At 36.5% G+C, this 22650-nt stretch overlaps 1 protein-coding gene across 1 annotated transcript in view; it reads right to left on the reverse strand.

Annotated features, from left to right (window-relative positions):
• LOC103798378 (potassium voltage-gated channel subfamily H member 8-like) overlaps positions 1-21844 on the reverse strand; it is a gene marked incomplete at its 3' end in the record, with an annotated part of 54170 nt that extends 32326 nt beyond the window's left edge. The window contains exons 1-3 of the mRNA XM_009070637.1: positions 21802-21844; positions 21363-21596; positions 5426-5557 (exon numbers count right to left, since the gene is read on the reverse strand). Coding sequence (XP_009068885.1) covers positions 5426-5557; positions 21363-21596; positions 21802-21844 — 409 coding nt within the window. The remainder of the gene's footprint in view (positions 1-5425; positions 5558-21362; positions 21597-21801) is intronic.
• Between the last annotated feature and the right edge of the window lie 806 nt (positions 21845-22650).

Consider the following 22650-nt stretch of genomic DNA (forward strand, 5'->3'; position numbering starts at 1 on the left):
TAAAAAATCTGGAATGCAAAATGTTTGGCACATGTTATTTCACTTCTAGCACACTGAAAAGAACAACTCCTCCCTCCAACAAATGATGCATAATCAAAATAAATCTGTTTCCTTAGAAATTCATATAGACTTAAGGATTACTAAGAAGCCAGAAAAACCTAGCCAGTGAAACCATAACGTGCATCTTATTTTAATCTGTGGTGGGAAAGGGTGTAGTCCAGTTTTTAATTCACATTATTACAAGGGTGAAGGCATCTTTGCCAACAGACAGGCCAGCCTGGCAAGAAGTTCTTCAAACTGGGTTCAACGTGGGGAGAAAATGATGACCAGTGAAGCAGTGTGGAAGTGGTGAGTCGGACAGACAGCTGGCTGAACTGCTGAGCTCAGAAGGTTGTGGTTTGCTGCATGAAGTCCGGCCGAATGCCACTCAATAACGTTGTTCTGGGCTCCTTAGTACAACTGAAACATGGATGTATTGGAGCAAACCCAGTAAAGGGTCACAAAGATGATTAGGCATTTGAAGCACCTGCCATACATGGATTGGCTGAGAGAACTGGGACTGTTCAGCCTGGAGCAGAGAAGCCTCAGAGGGGAATCTTATTAAGGTGAATAAATACATGATTAAGCCAGGTAAAGAAGGCAAAGCCAGAGCCTTCTCAGTGCTCCTGAGTGAAAGGGCAAGAGGCAATGAACACAAAAATTAAACATATTTAATTCTGTTTAAGAAAAAGTTTTCTTTTTTACTTTCTTAAACAGTTGAACTCTGGAACAGGATGCCCAGATAAGTTGTGGAATCTCCATCCATCATGATATTCAGCACATATCTGGACGTGATGCTGGGCAACACATTCAAGCTGATGCTGCTTTGACAAGGGGAAACTGGAGCAGGCAATCTCCAGAGATGCCTTCACACCTCTACTATCATGTGATTCTGTGGTTAACATGTATTGCACACATTTTTATAATAATGTTGAATAAATTTGAGAAAGTCTGTACCAAGAAAATATTTTTCAAACAGAGAGTTCAAAATTTTCACAATGAAAAAACCCCAAAACCCCAAGAAAGAAATAGATTAACAAAAAAGTCTAAAGGAAGATTTTTTGCAATTAGTCAAATACAATGGGGAATTTTAGCAGTGATTATAACAGCAGAACTCTACATCTATGTAACCCAAGTTATTACATATTAGCATATAGATTAGAAATCTAAAAGTAGTCACAAAATAGTTTAATTTCTTATTTCCCTACCTGAAGTCCTGTATGCTCACAAAATTCCAGCATATGTTCAGATGCATTATAGAAAGTTGATATGCAGAAATGAAAAAGCACTGACTCAGCCATACTGTACTGGACTCCAGATTTGGAGTCTGAAATTTTCTGTTTGATCAGTTTTCCACCAAAAGAACAATAAAAATCTAAAATAGTTTACCAAAATGTAGCTCATTGTAAGTTAGGATACTCAAAATAAAACTCCCATAAAACTGCTTGGGAAACAGTTTCTGAAGGAATCACTGTGTTTATTAAAATAATTCAAACAAAACTTTTCCTAGATATGGAAAGATCATTAATCTGATTAAAGAGTCCAAGTTTAGGAAGAAAATGTGGTTACAACAGTAAATGGTTATAGGTATTATTAAGTAGATGGAAAGCAGAGTGGATTTCTACAGTCAACTTACCAGTAGGGCAAACATGTATTGTTGAAAGCAAATTACTAATACTGAAAATCTGAGGCCTCTAAGAACATTACAGTTAAAGGGGTATGGGGGTGGGGGAGTAGGATGGCAAGTTAATTTAACCCAACCCAACCCAATCCAAACCAAACCAAACCAAACCAAAGAAGCTGTGAGAGCTACTGACTCTCACAGCACTTCTGCTGCTAAAGGCTGCCAAGCTTTCTCAGGCATGTGGTTTTTCATTTTTCTTATATGAAAGCCTTAGGACAAAATCTGCTCTTCCCATTAGTCAATAAGGCTGTTTTCTCTGGAAACTTTTATATGAAAAAAAATAGAAAAAAATCTGTTAAATTTGTATGTGGAATGAGACATTCAAAAGAAAAGGTCACAGATGACATCTGACATTTGGGCTGGGTAGAGGGATGTAAGGCAAAAAAGTGGACATTTACAAGGCACATTGACACAAAGGAACAATTGAAGATGTGTAAACAGATGAGATAAAATAGATAAGAAAATGTCTGCAGAAAATTGAAGAGCATATCGTCTCCTGAGGTTTGCAGAAGTAACAATACAATGCACAAGAGAAAAAAAGAGTCCATAAAATCAGGAGATAAAGCTCAGGAAGGTGTCATTGTAAAGTAGATCAAGATTTTACAGAAAAAAAGGTGATATCAAAAGTAGGAAAGATGTGAGAGAGGAGTGTGGAGAAGACTTTTGGAGGCACAACCAGGCACCAAAAGTATTGGTGGGATGCCAAGGGGGGCAGGGCAGACTTAGGAGAAAAGGAACATGAAAGAATTTTGTTATATAAGTTTTCTAAGGAGTTTAGAAATCAGAGGGAGATGGAATATGACTATTAGTGACCTATACAAATTATAAAATCTGTTCTGGGCAGAAAAAGGAAGAGAGAGACTGAAACAAAAGCACTGATACAAAGGCCTTGCATAGGCTGAAGAGTTTCACACTGAGAATGTTTGTACTGAAGTTCTCCTGCCATACACAGTCTAATCTCAAGAGATATGCTAAAAAGGCAAGAGGAAGCTGAGCATAGTGGCAATTACTTCACAGCAACAGCTCACTTTCAACTCCGAGTTACAAATTATTTGATTTTTAAAGGTTTGTTTCAGTAATATTTGCAGAAGTAAAATTATCTTTTTTAGCAATATTAACTGTGAAAATAATATACAGTAATGTGCAATGGATGTTAATCACTGAACATGCAGAAAGATCTTTCATATATCTAAACAAAATGCTAACTCAATTTTCTGTTATTACAAGGGGCATCCCACATGCCTGATAATAGTTGTGGTCTAAGTAAGAAAGAAGCAATTACTTCTGGAAGCTAAACATTCTGAAATTTCTGATACTGAATCAGTGGCATAGATTGTACTGGGAATTCTTTTCTTACAATGATGAGATTATGTTCACCACTGGAGGATTAGTTAATCAGTCTGCATAGGAAGAATTTGAATGCTACTCAAAGAGCTAATGTACCATTAAATCTATCTTTATAGGGTCAGGTGGATTTACATAAAATTAAAATGCTGGAGTTGTTTGTAAATATTTTGAGTAAGTGGTTAAACCCTGTTTGCTATCTCACTATATTATATAAAAGTGCATTTTGCAAAGCTCCACACTATGTGCTACTTTCTGCTTCCATGATGCTAGCAAGAATCACCATAACATAAAATGATTGTCATGGTTTTAAAATTGGCATGAAAGCAAGGAACAACCAAGTGTCAGGATTGTGCTCTAAAGAGCACATCATAGCAGACAGCCAAATGTCAATATTCATAAGCTTACAGTGATTGAATGGGCATTTGCAGGTGTAATGTAGCTCTGCCTAAGTGCATTCCTCTGTCAGTACACAGTAGGAGGAGTAGTATTAATTTGTAAATGTGCCACAGAAAACATGAGTTTATAATTTGAAATGAAACCACATCAAAAGACCATTTAAATGCTTCCTAAAATAAGCATACAGCTATGAAATATGTATCAGATAAACAATAGCTGTCATTTTGCAAGTAATCAGTAATATATCTGTATCAAGTCACCCTTGGCATACTAAATGTGATTTCTCACTGAGTCTATCCTGAAAATTTTCGTTGCTTGTAAGTAAATCATTAGCCTTTAGAGCTCAGATGTTGTGATTGTCATTTGAGGTACATTTCAGAAAAGCTAGGCCTTTTCAAACATTCCATCTGTGAATCTGCTTTACGTTATTCCACGTATCATGTTTTAATAAATTACTTTCCTAAAACTTTCAGAAGAGTAAGGTTTTCTGAGGTTTAAGGAGAAACTAGGTAAAATAATTTTTATACATTTTTTTTTTACTTCAAAATGTAGCAATTGGTTGAAATTGGATGTAAGGAAAAGCTTCAAAATATACTTGTTTGTTACTTCAAAACCATTCTTCAGTGTTCCAGCTCAGAAATTTTCAAATATGTTTGGTACAAAAACTGAAGGATTCAAAAAGCTTCCAATATTTGGGGCTTGAAAAGTAAGACAAAGTTGAAGCAATTTGTCCAAACGTACAGAAGAGGCAAACATTGTTAGCATAAATGTTGATTTATGAATATTCATCAGCACAGGAAAGCATAATATTGTCTAGTTTAAAGTACTAAAATTTCATAAAAGAATGCTGAATTGCACATCTCGTTAATTGAAATATAACATTTTTGCTGAAAAGCTAATATTTAAAACCAGAAAAGTTGAAAATGAATTGATCCCCTACTTTAGAAACCCATGAGGAGAAAAGGAGCTCTAAGGCCATACCTATGTTGTTTTTGAGATAGGCAGAGAACAAATGGTGATCACATGGTGAAAAATTTTAATAAAGCCCATAGTAGCAGATTAGAAAATTCAACAGTAATGGCATTTTACAGAATTCTGAGAGTTATTCTAGTTGTCCAGAGATAAACTCTTTCTAGACATTTCCTTTGAAAGTAAAAAATGGCAAAACAAAAATCTTGGTTCACTATACCTTTAGAAAATATAAACCTGGAATAAATTCACTGCCTTTGATGTACAACATAGTTTGATTCTCACTACATAGCCTTCATTTACCCATGCTGACTTTGACTTGTGTTAGCAAAATTTACACTGTACTGTCAAAATTATTTTATAGCAGACATGAATCATTAGCATGATACAATCTTTTTCCAAAATTCATGAGAAAATCCTTGCATTGCTTCCTTTCAGAAACAAATAAAGGTAAGAATGTATTTCTTATACTATTGGATATTCCTGAACACATAATAAATCTTATAATTTAATAACGTAATGAAAATTTGATGACATGAGAATAGCTATGCTTTTCAATAGGCAAAATAATATCTAAAGCTGTTCTAAATTCTGCTCATCAAAAACCATGAAAAAAATGCATGCATTCATCTCTCAGCCATGCTCAAATCAGCCTCACAGAAGGAATGTTTGAAAAGGCCTAGCTTTTCCAAAACATACCTCTGATAATCCAGAAGGTAAATAAATTAAATCATGGCACCTAAAACCGAATTTAACTTTGAGGACAAAGTACTCTGTCTCCTGAATTCCATGATTACAGAACATGGAGCAATATGCAAATTTCTAAAAAATACATATAATTTATCCTTCCATGTTGTATTCATTTCTTCTTTGATAAGCTAGGAGGTCTTTATATTGAAAAGTGTACAAGAGAGAAAAGTTCATGTAGGTGTGATTCTCAAAAACAAACAAATGTTGGTTCTTATCAATGTTTTTGCAATTCACACAAACCTTCTTTTTTGTCTTCTGCAGCAATCTTCACTTTCGTGTCTGTTATATCTTTGAAGGAGGCCAAAAATAGGACTACATCTCCTTTTTCATTCTTTATAGGAACAATATCCAGTAAGCACCAGAATGAAGACCCTGCAAGGATAAAGAATGAATTTAATTCGAACAGCTGTCTTTTAGCAGAGAGAGGGGAAAAAAGTGGACTATTAAATCTACAACTAATGTAATTCTAAAAAAAAAATCTTATTTAGGAGGTCAGTAGTCAGGCAATCACAGATGTTCAGCTCATGTAAATCTCTTTGCATCATTGGTTGAAGCTCTGTAATACTGCTTTCTCCAGTAGCAAGACATTTATTTAAATGCAAAATTTATCTACAGGGATCATTAACAGAGTTTAATGAAGCTGCTTACTCCTCTAATACCATGCCTTCCTTTGAACTCTTAACTGATGTTGGTTGTTTCCTGGAACAGCTTTCACTTTGTTAACTTGACATATGAAGCATTCATGTTCACTATAGAATCATTCTACCTTAATCATCTGACTAGACACTCATTAAAACCTCTTGACAGAAGACCTGAGAGTCAGAGCATCATTCCACTAATTCAAAGATATTTAAACTAATCAGATATCAGACTTAGAATAGAAATAGAATTAACTCATTGTATCTTACAGATGGTGAGATTTAAAATGCCACACATAATCTGTAAAACTAATATTAGCTGTTTTCCTCAATGTCTATAATGTTCATCTGGCTAAAACTTAAGCTGGACAATGCTGAGTTTGGCAATATGCTTTATTCTTGTGAACCTTTCTCTGTCTACACCTGCTACATAATTATACAGATTAAAATAAATTCTTACTCTTGTCACTGATTATGTCACATGTGCTGCTTGCAACATATGTTGTCCAATTCCAATGACATAATTCAGAAGTTCCCTATTAACACTACTTGGATCAAGAAAATAATGAATGCCTGGATCTTTTCAGTGCACAGCAAGTATAACAGGCACCTCAGCAAACATTGTTGTTCCCAATCCCATTCATTCTGGGGTAACTCAGCCCAGTACCAGGCTTTTACTTCTTTCGTGTTTTGGGTATCAACATCATCATCAGCCTACTAATATTATTTATAATAGATATAAGTACAGCTACAGAGTTTGAAATTTATGTTTTTGGACATGTCTTTACACTTCCACAATAATGCTGCTCCACAACATACTACTGTTAACATTCATTTACAAACACAAGTCTAATTCATAAGACTAGTTCCCTGCACACCTGCTGCCACAATTGACTACTGCCAAATGATCATCTGAACTTTGGAGGGGTCCTTAGGAAAAGCAAGCATGTTAGTCACCTCACACTTTGCTGTCTTCTGAGGTTTGCAGTTTTGAAAATGAACTGGGCACAGGAAGATCACAATTAAGATTCATAATTCAAATTTTCAACTGAAGGTTTCCTGTCTGCCTGTTGAACACTACAGGCAAGCATGGGAGGTAAAAGAGCAGCTTTTGTTTTGAAGGACAACCACGGCTGAAGATGCAAAAATATGCATCAAAGGAAATTCATCTGGACCTTTCTGTCCTGGTCAAACTTTCCAAGAGGCAAACAGGCATCTTTGAGAGTAACATTAGTAGTTCTGTAAGCAGGTAATGATTCCACTTCAGGTATTTAAAGAAGGGACAGGAACAGGAGGAATGAAAACTGGAGGAGAAAAAAAAATCAATGAAAGAAGCAGACTGGCTTTATATTGGAATTAAATATTCTCAGTTTGAGGTTGAAGACAGAGCAAGCAAAGAAACCCTTTTACAAGATGGTAAAATTGATGTCAGAAGCAAGATACTTCTATTAGTCCTTCTTCCATTTTAGTTTTATATTCTTAATTATTTTTCCAAAAATTTATTAAAAAATTAAGCATTTATTTATTTGTCTATTTATCTATCTATCTATCTATCTATTTATTTATTTATTTATCCAAACATTTGTCAAAACTGGGAAAAAAATAGTCAGTAGCATTTCTGCCAGAAATGTTGCAGAGAGTTACTATAAGTCTGAAGTGATTCATTAAAGAGAAGAAGCATTAAATATTTTTATTTTACTGCTTAAAAATAGAATCACAGGTCTCTACAAAATATCATTATCACTCTTACATGGGTCAGATTCTTGCTGTAAAATAACTTTCTGCCTGGCTGCATTCTAGCAGTAGTTTCAGTGGACAAGGATTCACTCTCAACTCCTTCTTGTAAACACCACCAATAGTGGAAATGGTCTTTTAAACAGCTGTTTCAATCTCCTCCAGATTTGGAACTATATCTTACTCTTTTCAATTGTTTCATGTCTTTCCTACATAAACACAAAAAAAAATTAGTCATTGAGGCTGCTCCTGGAATAAAGTTGTAGACATCAGCCACATTCAAACAAACTGAACTCAGTTACTGTAATTTTGTCTGAAAATAAAGATTTGTGGGTTGAAGGTAGTTATTGTAACATGGTTCATAATTAGAGACAAATCCATTTAACATTTCATGGTATAATCAGAGCATATTTGAATTATTTGCACTGGTCACTGAAATTGTTCTGCATCCTGTCAGCATTTAATATCACTTGCTCTTTCTCTCAATCATATTTTATCTCATCTTTTCTCATTCTCCTCCCCTATAAATATGTCTGAAAATATTTTGATTAAGCGAAGTAAACATGCATAATATATGGTGTGTGGCACTAAAGAAAACACATATCCAATACATGCCTAGGTTTATTCCCTCCTGAAGAATTCCATGCTAGTGCCCTGTGTGATGAAGCTGTCAGTCCTGGCTGTATTTATACTCTCAGTCTTCAGAAATCCTAAATTGAACTTGTTCATGTTGGTCAGTTTTTCTGTTTTTCTGCAGTTACCCTGAAAGGAGTAAATGCATATGAAGTGCTCTTCAGGACTAGAAGGGATGATCAGGTCAGGACTAGGTCGATACAAGGTTTCATTGTGTCAATAACAGAACTGTGCTATCATTAACTATTGAGGAGCATTCTTGGAAAAATATACTGGTGCAAAGCAATCCGTTACATAGCTTTTACTGAAAGCCAGCATCATCTAATTCTATAAGCCAAAAGCAGAACTTTCTCCTCATCGAAGAAGTAGTGCCCTATTTTGTTACTGTTCTTTTGAACGCACTCATCTGTAACACAGAAATTCCTTCCCTGCTTTGGATGGTGCATAAAAAGGTTTTCTGTATTGTCAAGAGTTGTCTATCAAAGAAATTTCTTTTGGAGGTTTATTTATATATAGACTCTCATTATTGCTCCGAGCCACCACTCTTGGAGAAAGAGTCTAATCTTTCTCTTGCATTATGAAGTGAAGGTCAAAATATATTTTAATATCCTCAAGGCTTATATAAGCACATCACAGGGAAGGAGAAAAGAGACCAAATGGAGCATAATCTTATCACAAGGCAATTTGGCTATAGCCCACCTTCTATATATACATAAAAAAAGAGAGTGCCTTATGGTCACTCTCTCAACTACCCTTTCTACCTTCCCTCACTATAACAGCTAGAAGTCTATCCTCAGACTGAAATCAAAACAAAGGTCAACAGACTGAGGAATTTAAAAGGGAGATTTTATACAAAATCTGCCTTTAGAATGTCAATAGCCTTCAGAGCTAAGCTTTCCTTTCACTAGAAAACAGCCTGTTTAAACCAAGGAACAGACTGAGACCATTAGCTCTACTGATGAGTTATGTGCACTCACCATACAATAATACTCAGTCTTTAGTTATGCTCACCCTAGACAGAGCCAAATGAAATACTCAGAATGGAAAAATCTTAGGTTTCATAATATAGAAATGGAATGGGATTATTGACAACAAGTTTATGTAAGTATCTAACAACATAATTAAATTCTTCAACCATCTTGTCAAAATTTTAATTGAGGAGTGAGTGTCTTGTTAGCCACACATATTCCTATGAATTACTTGTAAGGTGTGATACTCATGCAAAGCTATGTTCTCCTTTTGCTCTTGACAGTCTAGGAGCAGTTTTGTCCAGGAAGAGAAGTTTAAGGCTTCCTTTCTTTTTTGCCATGTGTCAACCATCAGTGGTTATATCCACTTTCAGACCTTCAGTTCCTCAAGACTTTTCTTGCCACACTACTCTGCAGACCAACACAGGTCAAGCTTGTACTGTCCCTTCTATCACTCAAGGGCTGGAAATAACAGATGGACAATTTTCTGTGACTCATCTCCACTTCTCTGTGCTAGGAGAAATGCTAACCAAGTGTAATATTTCCTAGACTAAGAACCCAAGTATCTGAAGAAAGGAAGTTTAAATGTTGTTGTGTATTAGAGAAATGAGACTTGCAGCATAAAATAATAGCTTTTCAAAGAATAGTTATCATGAGCTATATATGCATAAGAAGGCAGAATTAGGCTACACAAGACATCATCTATCTGGAACCTTTCTTTTTTTGTCCAGTAGGTGACTTAGTAAACTACTCTTTTAATCAGATGCAAATCAAGCCTTAAAGAAAACTAATAGAACATGTCACCCTATTTCTCTGGATTTGTTATGTAGCAGACAAAGCCAAAAATATTTTCCTATAGATAGCTGCAATAACTTGTCAGCAAGATTGTTGCTAAATCTTCATCATTACAACACTGTCTCATTGGCAGAGTTACTAATTGTTAGCAAAATAAACCTGCTGCTGGATACATTATAATGCCAGGTAAGTTTTAGCCTGACCATTTCCTCTTTTCTGTTGCAGAAAGTGTGCACTTCAAGACTGGCAGACCAGGATGTCAAAGACTACCCAAGGAAAGCAAAATTTATCTTTCATTAGCTTAGTCTAAGATTCCCAGCATTACTGATAGCATTTAGTTTTGAAAATTATGTGATTTTGACAAGATGTCAACATTTTGTTGAGGACAGCAAAGTGCAAAGAAGAAAACAATGCTTACAAAAATTGCAACTGACGTAAACAGAAAGGGAGCTGAAAGAAAAAGTGTAGCTGTAATTAGAGTACTTTCTGTCTTGTAAATATCACAGTTTTGTGAATGGTCAATTAGCACAGCTAATGCAAGGTTATGCTTTTTTAAGCAAATTAGCACCTTATTCTTTCCCATCATCACTGCAGAAATCAAATGTGTGTGTTACCAAAATCTAGAATTGTTTTTCCTTGAATTCTGCTACTGCAGGTGCCAGCCTGTGTGCTGTACCCTAGTGACATTCTTTGGTCTGAAAATATTGCAAAACTAACAAGAACACATATGGGCTATCACATAAATCACTTACAAGGGAACAGATGGTTGTTCTAACATTTTCATGGGAGTAGTAAAGAAGGCTCAAGAACTCGTTTCCCCAAATTCTGTGTGGCCACCAGGTCATGCCTGTATCCTGGAAGTCTCGCTAGAAGTTTTAACAGTCTACGTAAATCCTTTCCAAAATGGATTTATAATCCATTATTCCATCCAAAATGAATCCATTCCAAAATGCATTTACATCTTAAATCAGAATATAGTTGTATCTCAAGAATTTGGTAGATGAAGTGTGAGAGTAAGATACTTTAATATAAAAGTAAAAATTGTATTTCAGTATGAATAACTAGGGAGCATTACTCTCACGGAGTTGATTTAAAAGTTGTTAAAAATAGCTCTGCAACCATCTATACAGCCTATGGAGTACCATGTGCAATTATTCAAATCTATCACATCTCATCAGAGATGTGCAAATTCCCCCTCCGTGTCTTTCCAGCCTTATTTTCTGTGCCCAACTTCAACCCATGCTCTGTTCCTTCTTCTGCCAGGTAACTCAGTGCCTCCCTCATATGTCATATGCCTCAAATTGCCCAGCACATCTAACTTTTTCTGCCATCACTGCTATGATAGAGAGAAGAGAGGGAGAGAATATTCTAACAGGAGACGCTTTTCAGCACAGCAGTCTCCTGTCCTTGCCTCTCCTGCAAACTGCCAGTGTTAAGCAGACAGGCTTAATTCACTGCCTCAAAGTTTCTGTAAATCACTGTGTGGACACAGACTGTCTGTGTTATGGCAGCTCCTAGTTCAAGTGTGTGACTTTTCCAGCCTTACTGTTCTTTACATTTTTTGTATGCAACGGCTAGTACAGCCTGCAGTGTGTGTCTTATGTAAACTAATTTATGAGCTCCAGCACATCTACATTTCAGCTTTGTTTGTTCAGCCCTTTGTCTCTTCTTGTATAGCTCCACTATCTTTCCTACTTAATGAAACTCCATTTCAGCATCTTCTAGATACATTGAGTTTTCACTGAGGAAAAGCAGAGAACTAAGCAAAGCCTGTTAATGCCATGTGGCATACATTATCCTTATGTGTACTACTTTCTTTTTGTCTGGTCTAATTTCCTTTTCCTATCTCCTTGCAGATTAGGAAAGAAAACTGAATTTCAGGAGATAAATATTTCCCTGATGTAATACATTTACAGGTTGCAGTTATAACAATTAGAAAAATACAAGGGATTATCTAAAAACCCAGTTAAGTCAATGAGATGCATTCTGTTTCGATGCAAAAAGCTCCAGGGCAGATTCATAAATATTATCAGACTGAAGCTTTCTTTTCCTCCACCTCCAATGACCATTACTTTGTCACAGTTATAACAATACAAGGCATTCAGTATTTGCCAGCTAACTCCTGGGAAAGTACTAATTGAGACGGTCTATTTATATAAACAAATATCCAAAAGCTATAGCTAAAATGAAAAATAACCCAATAGAACCAACAGAAAGCAAAACAAAATACTGTTTCTTCAACATCTTTATATGGACTGTCTCAGAAGTAGTCAAGCTCAAATCTTCCCGAGCAGCCTAGTCTTTACTTTAATGGAATTCTGCTTTTTTTCATTGCTTTCAGTTGAGCAATCCCCAAATAAGCCAAATTTACTTTCCCATGATTACTGTATTTTTGAAATGTGTTGTTAAAACTGTGTTTATAAACAATGGTCCTTTTTCCTTTTGGATTTTCAGAGCCAACATGTAGATGTAATCATAGCAGTAAATATGATTTCTTAGTCTACTGGTGGATGTACATTTGCCAACAAAGCAAGAAATTATCTTAAACTAGGATGATCTCTCATACACATGTATGCATGTGTGCATATATATTTACATACATATTCATAGATATATATGGATAAGCATTTTTATTTATATTTATTTATACACTTGTATTTTAAATTTCTCTCAGACAATTTTTGAAATTCTGAGAAAATTTGAAAAGTGACTTGTCTGATGTAGTACAAACATTCTACTGCAAAATAAATGCATACATCTCTTCCTAAAAATTGATGCATAAGAAGTAGTATAATGAGATAGCTTTTTAAAACTGGAAAAGAGCATACAGCATTACTAGCAGCCATTCATATCAGATGCTGCTGGAAGCCCAGGGTGCCTGTATGGAAACACTAATTGGTAAGCCTTTGTAAACAATGAAGGGCATCATTTTGTAATAATGTAATAAGCAGCAGGAAACTTTCATACACATTTATTTACTTATCAATGTGGTTCAAGTGAATTATGCTTTTAATACATCATTTTGTTACTGAAAGAAGCTTTTAGCCAATGTCACTGTGACTGTGAATGCCATCAGAACAAAGTGTCATTGCTGTCAGTAAGCAACAGCCTTGCTGAAGCCTCATTGAATTATAGAAATAGTTCTCAGATGGCTTAGATCACATTACACACAGGGGATTTTACTGTTTTGTTTTTGTTATTTTTTCCCTTCTAACTGAAATTCATCCCCTTGTTTTGTTTTCCTGCAGGCTTTTGCTGACTGCGTCATCCAAGACTCTGTAAAGTTTAAGCCAGTATAAGAACTTTGCCCTGTCTTCCTCTTCTCCTGCAGAAGCTGGGACTGTCTTTAAAACATCAAGACACTTCAAGGCTACACATTACCTTTCATCAGAAGCCATGGGTTAATCAAAGTGCATGGAAAGAACAGGCGCCAAAAATTCCCTCTTTGGTGAAACAGAGGAAAAATAAGGGCATGCCTTCTCTCTATATTTACACCTATACTACTTTTTAAAGAGGAAGACAAGACTTCCCCCAAATCAGAGAAACTTCCTGATGTCAAATGAGCTGTATCAAAGGGGGAAAGTAAAAGAATGTGGAAAAAAAAAGGAGAAAAAGAGAAAAAAAGAAAAAGAAAGAACAACAAAAAAAGAAGAAAACGTTCTTTTTATGAAGATAAAAAATTATTTTTTATGCCTCAGGTAATTGCAATTAGATATTACATTCAGATTAATTTTCAATGTTGCTTGCTTTTTTATTCCCCTCCTACTGTATTTTATGATATAATTTAGATAATGTGAGCAAGACTGTCACAAAAGATTTTAGCTTTCTTATTTTTAAGCCAAGTTTTTAAGGCGGAGCAGCAGTGAAGCAGCAGTGAGGCCATGTTGCTATGAGCTACCCTGCCAAGCAACTTGTCAAGGGGTTTCCTCTACATCACTAACTAGATGTCACTAGAAAATTGATGTGTCTGTACAAAAATATTTTTCTTGAAGTTAGAAAATCCCAATAAATGGCTTTTCTCTAACTGCTGGGAGTTTAACATTTAACACTTAACATTTCCCAAAAACATGGTGGATTTCAAGTGGATGTTAAAGCAGGGAGTCAGTTCATGGCAAACTGATACAATACAACTCACATAAAATGCTTTAGGATATTTTTAACAACTATCAAAAGTGGGTTTTTAAACTTCTTGTCGGAAAGAACAGATACCATTTTTGCAATGAGAAAAATGTTTTCTGAAGAGAAAAGAAGCTTGAAGAAAACCTGATTTTCTTCCATTTTAAAATAAATTAATTTTCCTTCAATTTCTTTATAAAAATATTCTATAATTTTAAATAATATTGAATTCATCATCTGAAAAAAATCTTTTATGTTTGCTTAACACAAGTAATGCATTAACTACAAATGATGTCAAGGTGCCTTTGCTATCCTCTAGCCACATGGCAGAAGCAACAGATGGCTTGAGGCTTTTGAGGCTTGAGGCTTTTTGTTTTCCTGTGTCTACCAGTGCTGTTCATGTGAGAACACTGTTGCACCTAGAATTCAATGGCCTTTTGCATAATGGATCCAGTACAAACTTAATTTTGAGACATAGGAAATAAGTATGATGGAGTCATAAGGTACCCAAGGTATGATCTTCCAAGATGCTGAAGATAGAGATCTTAGACTGGACTAAGTCAGTGATTATAGGGCTTATTATAGAGTGTAGGATTATATTAGGCTGTGAGAGACAAGATAAAAATCCACACTACTGCTTAACTTCAGTTTGAGGGACTGTGAAGACCTCATTTAACTACTTATACTTGCTATTGATAATTTCTGCAGTGGTCTGTCAGGGAGAAAAAGAAGGGTTTGTCTAAATGTAGTTCCTCAGCATAGTGTTCAATTACTTTTAGATTATTCTAAAAAAGAGATCCAAGGAGCAAGCTTTTTTTTCACAACTCACTTGAATTCAGAAAGGTTAATTTGCATTTCCATTATCATAATTGACAACTTAATTTGTTGCAGATGTTTTAAAGAAAATGTAGAAATAGTAGCAGGAAAAAAATTAACTCCTAAGAAATATAATTTTAAAACTTTCTGAAGAAGGCAACAATCGTATTTTATCTTGTCTTTTAATAGTTTCCTTTTCTGTTTGTCTTCAAGAAACTAATATAGCTCTGTCAAACGAAAAGCAGGAAACTGACTGAGGAACGAAAATAAATACTGAAACTGTGATGAAAAGTGTATTTTGAGTCAGATTTTCAAAAGACATTCCTCTCTGAATCTACCATAGTTTCAGTGCTGCTGTGTGCTAACATGGCAGAAAATATCCAGGATGAGAAAGTACAGCCAGTTTATCCTATTCTAAGGATTCGTAAAAATGCCAAAGGGAAAACATACATAGAAAAAAAGTGTTCTTATCCACTTGTAGTTATTTCAGGATTGTTTTCTAGTTTGGTCAGAGCACAACGGCTTAAGATCATCCTTCTATTGAGATCCAAACCTGAATGACAAAGACCATGAAATCCTGCATTTCATCCCACACACAGGTTATTAATTTTCCTCAGTTTCCTACCCAGTTCCTTGCCCACCACTCTTACTTGCTGCAGTATCAGCTCTGAGCAGTCTGGAATTTCTATGAAATTTCATGTTGATTGCTGAAGTTGCTTTAGTTATAACAAACATTCTTTTAATTAACAATTACTGGACAGAGGTGCTATGTGAATTCTTAAATGCTGGTTAAGCAACTGTGAAATTTGAGTCAGATTTTCAAAAGATATTTCTCACTGAATCTGCCATAGTTTTAATGCTGCTGTGTGCTAACATGGCAGAAAATATCCAGGATGAGAAGGTACAGCCAGATTACCCTATTCTTTCAAGTTTATCTTATTCTTTCTGTGATTCAGCTACTTCACTGATAAGAAAATTGACCTGCAATCTCTTTCTCACTGTATTAATAATATAAATTAAATTGATTATTCACATAATCAAGCTCACTAAATGCTGATCAAAACTAGTAGGATCCTGAATCACTACTCCTTTAGAATGAACAGTCTAGTTTAATGATAAAAACTGAAATAGCTTAAAGCTAAGTTTAAATAAAATTTCAAATATTGTAAAATGTGGCAATTAAGGAAACAACCCATATTCAATTTCATAAGCTTGAATTTCTGTCCCAAAAAAATGAGATATATATGATCTACATCTTATACCAAGTCTAGAAGAAGAAACCAAGATTAAGTTATTGTGTTCATACATCCACTTGTCTCAGTAATTTCTTAACATAATGTTGGACTAATTATTAAGCTTTTACAAACTATTCTGAGGGACACCAGACTATGCTTGTGGCTTGGATGGGTGGACTCTTCAATGGATAAAAAATGGCTAGATGGCTGACCCCAGAAAGCTGTGGCTAGTGGAGCTAAATCCAATTGGCAGCCAGTCACTAGTGCTGTTCCCCAAGGCTCAGTTTTGGGGCCAGAGCTATTTAACATCTTTATTGTTGATCTGGACATGGGGATTGAGTGCACCCTCAGTAAATTTGCAGATGACACTAGACTGGGTGGGAGTATCCACCTTCTGAGGGTAGGAATATTCTACAGAGAGACCTGGATCCACTTGATCAGTTGGCTGAGGACAACTGTATGAGGTTCAACAAGCTGAAGTGCTGGTTCCTGCACTGGGGTCACAGTAACTCCATGCAGTGTTACAGTCTGGGGACGAGTGGCTCAAGAGTTGCTCATCAGAAAGGGACTCGGGAGAGCTGGTGGACAGCGGGCTCAATGTGAGCCAACAGTGTGCATAGGTGCCCAAGAAGGCCAATGGCATCTTGGCCTGTATCAAGAATAGTGTGGCCAGCAGGACTAGGGAAGTGATCATCCCCCTGTACTCGGCACTGGTGAGGCCACACCTTGAGTACTGTGTTCAGTTTTGGGCCCCTCACTTTACAAAGGATATTGAGATGCTGGAGCAAGTCCAACAAAGAGCAACAAGGCTCATAAAAGGCCTATACATGTCATATGAGGAATGTCTGAGGGAGTTGAATTTGTTTAGACTGGAGAAGAAGCGGCTCAGGGGCAACCTCATCACTCTCTACACCTGCCTGAAAGGGGGTTGTAAAGAGGTGGAGGATGGCCTCTTCTCCCAAGAAGCTAGTGACAGGATGAGATGATGTAGTCTCAAGCCGTAACAGGGGAAATTCAGGTTGAATGTCAGGAAGAATTTCTTCACCGAAAGAGTTGTCAAACATTAGAATGGGGTGCCCAAGAAGGTGGTGGAGTCACCATCCCTGGAAGTGTTTCTTCTGCCATGCCTGCAGTGAGAGGAGAAGGGGGAATGATCATAAGCTGAGACAAGGGAGATTAGCTATTAGGGAAAAAATTTTCACTGTTTGAGTGGTGAAGCATTGGAACAGGGAGGTGGTGGAGTCACCATCCCTGGAAGTGTTTAAGAGGCATCTGGATCTGGCACTGGAGGGTATGGTTAAAGGTTTAGGGATTACAACAGTAAGACAGGTTAATGGTTGGACTTGATGATCTTAGAGATTTCTTCCAGCCTTGATGATTCTATGATTCTATTCTATGAGCTCAGAATTATCCCTAAAGCTGAATTTCTATCCCTGGAGTTAGCCCCAAAAGTGTTCATTTGACATTGAAATTAGGCCGACAGAGTAAGGCTGTACTAAATAGTAGACTAAAGCCAGACACATAGTTCCACTCTGACACCCTAAAGTCCTAACAACCATTGAAATGTGACTCTATAATAACAAGATATTGCTGCTTACATTCCTCCCATTGACCTATGTCCCTGGCATTACAGTGGGTGCCAGCACAACTGACCCTTACTTTCAATATTGGGTAAACTGGAATGTTTCCACACAGTCATTTCTAGGATATTATTCCCAAAGTTCTTATGTCTTAAAATATTTTTACAACATTTTTCTTCAAAATCAGCATAGTTTTTTTCTCTCTTTTCTGTCAAAGTTAAATAAGCTTAAGAGCTTCAGAGGTTCAAATTTTCTTCTGGATAAAAAAGATCTGAAAACCAATATGTATGATTTACCAAATTTGGTGACTGCACTTTGCTGCTCTGTTGAAAAACTGAGACTAACTTTTAAGATAAATTTTGCTTTTATATGAGAAGAGTTTCATGTTAATTTAATACCTATTCATTTCTGTTTCCCAGTGATACAGAAATACATGAAAATGAAAAATATAATAGGCAGTCTGGGAAATTTATTCCTATTTAGAAAATGTATCAGAATGGATTCCAGTCAATTTATAGACAGGGATGTAAGTAGGATGGATTGTAGGAATTATTTTAGCTTCAATGGTTTCTCTTTATCTATCTATTTGTGATTCAGCTACTTCACTGATAAGCAAATTGACCTGCAATCTCTTTCTCGCTGTATTAATAATATAAATTATAGGTTTGAAGCACCCCTGTGCAATGTAAAGGAATCACAATTTATCATTCATGGTGGAGAAAGTGAAATGTATGTTCTAGCTTTGTTTCTTTCATTTACATACATTGAAATTTCTTCTCACCATGTTCAGTTATCATTATACAATACCGAAGAACAGAATCATAGAAACTCAGAGTATATAGAGTTGGAAGGGACCTTTGAGGATCATCAAGTCTAACTCCTGGCCCTGCACAGGACATCTCCGAGAATTACACCATGAACCCGAGAGCACTGTCCAAACATCTCTTGAATTCTGTCTGGCTTGGCACTGTGACAGCTCTCCTGGGGAGCCTGTTTCAGTGCCCAATCACCCTCCGGGTGAAGAACCATTTTCTATTATCCAGCCTAAACTTCCTGGCACAACTTCAGACCATTCCCTCAGGTCTTGTCACTAGTTGCCAGAGAGAAGAGGTCAGTGCCTGTCTGTCCACTTCACCTCATGAGGAAGTTGTATACAGCAATGAAGTCTCCCCTCAGTCTCCTCTTCTCCAGCCTGAACAGACTGAGTGACTTAAGCTGCTCCTCATATAACTTCCCCTCAAAGCCCTTCATCATCCTCATTGCCCTCCTTTGGACACTCTCCCATAACTTAATATCTTGCTTACACTGCAGTTCCTAAAACTGCACACAATATTCAAGGTGAGGCTGCACCAGCATAGAACAGAGAACGCCAATCTCCTCCCTCGACTGGCTCGCAATGTCATGCCTGATGCACCCCAGGACATGGTTGGCCCTCCTGGCTGCCAGGGCACACTGTTGACTCATATGCAACTTGCCATCGATATGGACGTCCAGGTCCCTTTCCGTGACACTACTTTCCAGCATCTCATTCCCCAGTCTGTACATACATCCAGGGTTGCCCCATCCCAAGTGCAGAATCTAGCACTTACTGTTGTTAAAATTCATATGGTTGGTGGTTGTCCAGCTCTCTAATTTGTCTGGGTCTCTCTACAAGGCCTCTCTATCTTTAAGGGAGGCAACATCTCCTCCCAGTTTTGTGTCATCTGCAAGTTTACTTAATAGTCCTTCAAGTGCTGCATCCAAGTCATATATGAAGATTTTGAAGAGCTCTGGGCCTAAGGTGGAGCCCTGTAGCACCCCACCTAATTCGAAGTAATCCTATTCGCCATAGTGCTTTGTGCCTAATCCATGAGCCAGTTGCTCACCCATCTGATGATGTGTTTATCCAGCTGTATGACGGACATTTTGTCCAGAAGGATCTTATGAGAGAAGGTATCGAAAGCTTTACTGAACTCCAAAAGGATTACATCAACTGGCTTCTCTTGATCAACTAGGTGGGTTACCTTGTCAACAAAGGAAATAAGGTTTGACAAGTTAGAACTTTCACCTTATGAAGCCATGCTGGCTGTGACCAATGATTGCATTGTTCTTTAGGTGGTTTTCAATCATCCTCCCAGTATGATCTTTTCCATTATCTTGCCAGATACATAAGTGAGGGAAACAGGCCAGTAGTTACCAGGGTCATCCTTCCTCCCCTTTTTGAAAATCAGGACATAAGGCAGCTTTCAGTCAAGTGAGACCTCTCCAGATTCCCGAGACCATTGAAAAATCATCAAGACAGGCCTTGCAGTGACATCACCCAACTTCTTAAGCATCCTTAAGCAGCTCTTATCCTTCCAGATTAAGACCATTTCCTCCTATATTCAGACTTGTTTTACAATGTGGTACTAATTTCTTTGAACAACCTTCCTGAAACAATTTTAAGCAACTATGTGAGTCTCTTCTATATGCTAATAAACAACAACAAATACTCCCCCTCCACCAAAGCCACCCCAAAAAGACAAGAAAAGCAAGTGTTTAGCAGAATCTTACAGAATACCTTCAAACCTTCAGTGTGAAGAGCAGCAGTCATGAACACAAGCCAACTAAGTAACACATCTTTTTTGTGCTAGTGAAAGTGAAATTGCCTTTTCCTAACACTCTAAATCGCTATCTTCTTGTTGCTATGTAGTTATTACTTTTAGAAAATAATTTTGTAAAATATTTAATATAATAGTACTAACATCTGAAAGAAAAATGTTTCATTAGTAAAGACAGGAGTAGAATCTATGATGAAAACATGGTCTAAACATATTCCTGAGAACTCTAGCCATATAATGAAACACAAGGTGATACTCAACAAGCACCTATGGATCCATAGAGCTTATGGATCATTAAGCACAGCTGAAGGTCCCTATAACACTGGGGTGGTTGAAATCCTGTCAGTATCTCACACTTAGAATCATCTGTTTGAAGATCATACAAATGTGGCAATAGGACTATATGGAATAAGTACACTGAAGGAGCCTAATATAGATGAAAGAAACTGATAAGTAGGCATCAATGAGGTGTGTCTTCCATGGCTCATGCACCTTGACTATGAATTTGTCCTTATAAATTCCTTGCCATAGGGATGAAAACTTAGGTGGTGCAACTTGAAATTTACTCTAGTCTATGGAGTTGTTTAAGGGCCAGAAATTTTTGTTATGACACAATCCATAGTTAAACATAGATGTTGCTTATCCGCTTTTTGAAAATCATTATTTTTTTATTTATATTGAGAATAAATCACTTGGGTTGTTCAAACTTCTGAGCATTTTACTGATGGAACTGAAAATTTTACATAGCAGGTCTACCTTATGGTGAATATCAATATTCTAGTTACAACTTCTGCAATAACAGGTCAAAACTTCGTTATAAGAAAAAGCAGAAAATGCAGTGCTATTTTGAGTGCAGAAAACAGTGTTTCACAATGCAGTTTAGAACCCTGAATTTCTTCTATGCAGCTTTGTAACTTGTCACATATAAAGTCAGTCTCAATGTGTGCCCAACTGTCATTATTCAAATCTATTCTTGTAGGCCTGGTGATAGACACACAAAATCATTACATAGAAATTAATATTATATGCATTAATACTAAAATTCATTCTTTATGACTAAGAAAACAGGAAAGAAAAACTTACCATTCTTCTTATAAAACATGACTTCTCCTTTGAATTCTATCTTTTCCTCCAACGATTTCTCAATTTGAAGAATCATCTGCTCATTTGTTTCAGCACCAAGTAAAAATTTACAGCTGCAGCTCTTCTGCATGACTTCAGTCCGTGCAAATCCAGCAAGCTCACAGAAGCCATCTGAGCAGTAAACAATAGGGAATCCCTTAGCCACCTGAGCATTTGCAAGGATGAAGTTACTGTCTGTAGAAGAACAACACAAAAGTAAAATATGAATTACAGTCTAAATTCTATGCCAGTTGACATAATACTTTCATTAGCATCACAAGAAGGCACACTGGATGTACATTTAAGAGTAGAGTCCAAACTGTTTTGCCAACAAGACTCTAACTTCTGGTTTTAGACTATTATTCTGAAATGAAATCAAGTTGAACAGCCCAGAGATTACCTTCATACATTGATTCTTCATGTCTATGTACAGTTTGCCTCATTGCATCCTCAAGGAATACTTGATGATAACTACTTCTGAGATAGATGTGAGCACATTAAACCGACCGCTGGACCAAAGACTGGTGACAAACACTGAAGTTTTGGAGAAGAGTCAAAGGTGTTACGTTATGCTGCCACTCAGACTACTCTGCAGTTTGAACAGACACAGCTATATCATAAAAAGAACGAATCTGCCTATGATCTCAACAAGCCAGTGTTGACCTATATCAACACTCAAACTTATTTCTTTTATATAATTGTGCAAGGGAATTCTTAAAAATACAGTTGAGGGACATTCCAAGCTACATGGTATTGTTTGTCCTTTGTTTTCTCTTGTTTTTAATCTTTTTTGAGGCAAAAAAATTTCATCCAAAATCAGTCAGCTGTCTTCCAGAGCTCCACCATATTTCTCCCATATGAAACAGGTACATAAAAGATTCATCATGCTGTTACACCTTACTGCCCTTTATCATTTTATAGTGCGTTTAAACTGCAACTATCATGTATGATACATTAAAGAATAGTATAGAAATGGACATGGACATCAATCAACAAAGTGCAATGTTCTAATTTGATTTAATATCTTTGGGAAACCCAATATATTAACCTATTGGCAGCCTAATAGCTCATTCCCACTGCTTGCTGAAATGTCTTTGAAGGTTTTGTGCTACAGACTTTCAGCTTACATCAACAGCTCTAGCACTTCATAGCTTTTTCAGTTAGCACAGAGACCCTTTCCAAATAATATGTGAACTTCTCATACAGTTTTTTTCCTTGTATTTCCCTATCTGGAAGTTAACAAAGAAAG

This window comes from Acanthisitta chloris, unplaced genomic scaffold (genome assembly GCF_000695815.1).
Source record: "Acanthisitta chloris isolate BGI_N310 unplaced genomic scaffold, ASM69581v1 scaffold3480, whole genome shotgun sequence".
Taxonomy (NCBI): domain Eukaryota; kingdom Metazoa; phylum Chordata; class Aves; order Passeriformes; family Acanthisittidae; genus Acanthisitta; species Acanthisitta chloris.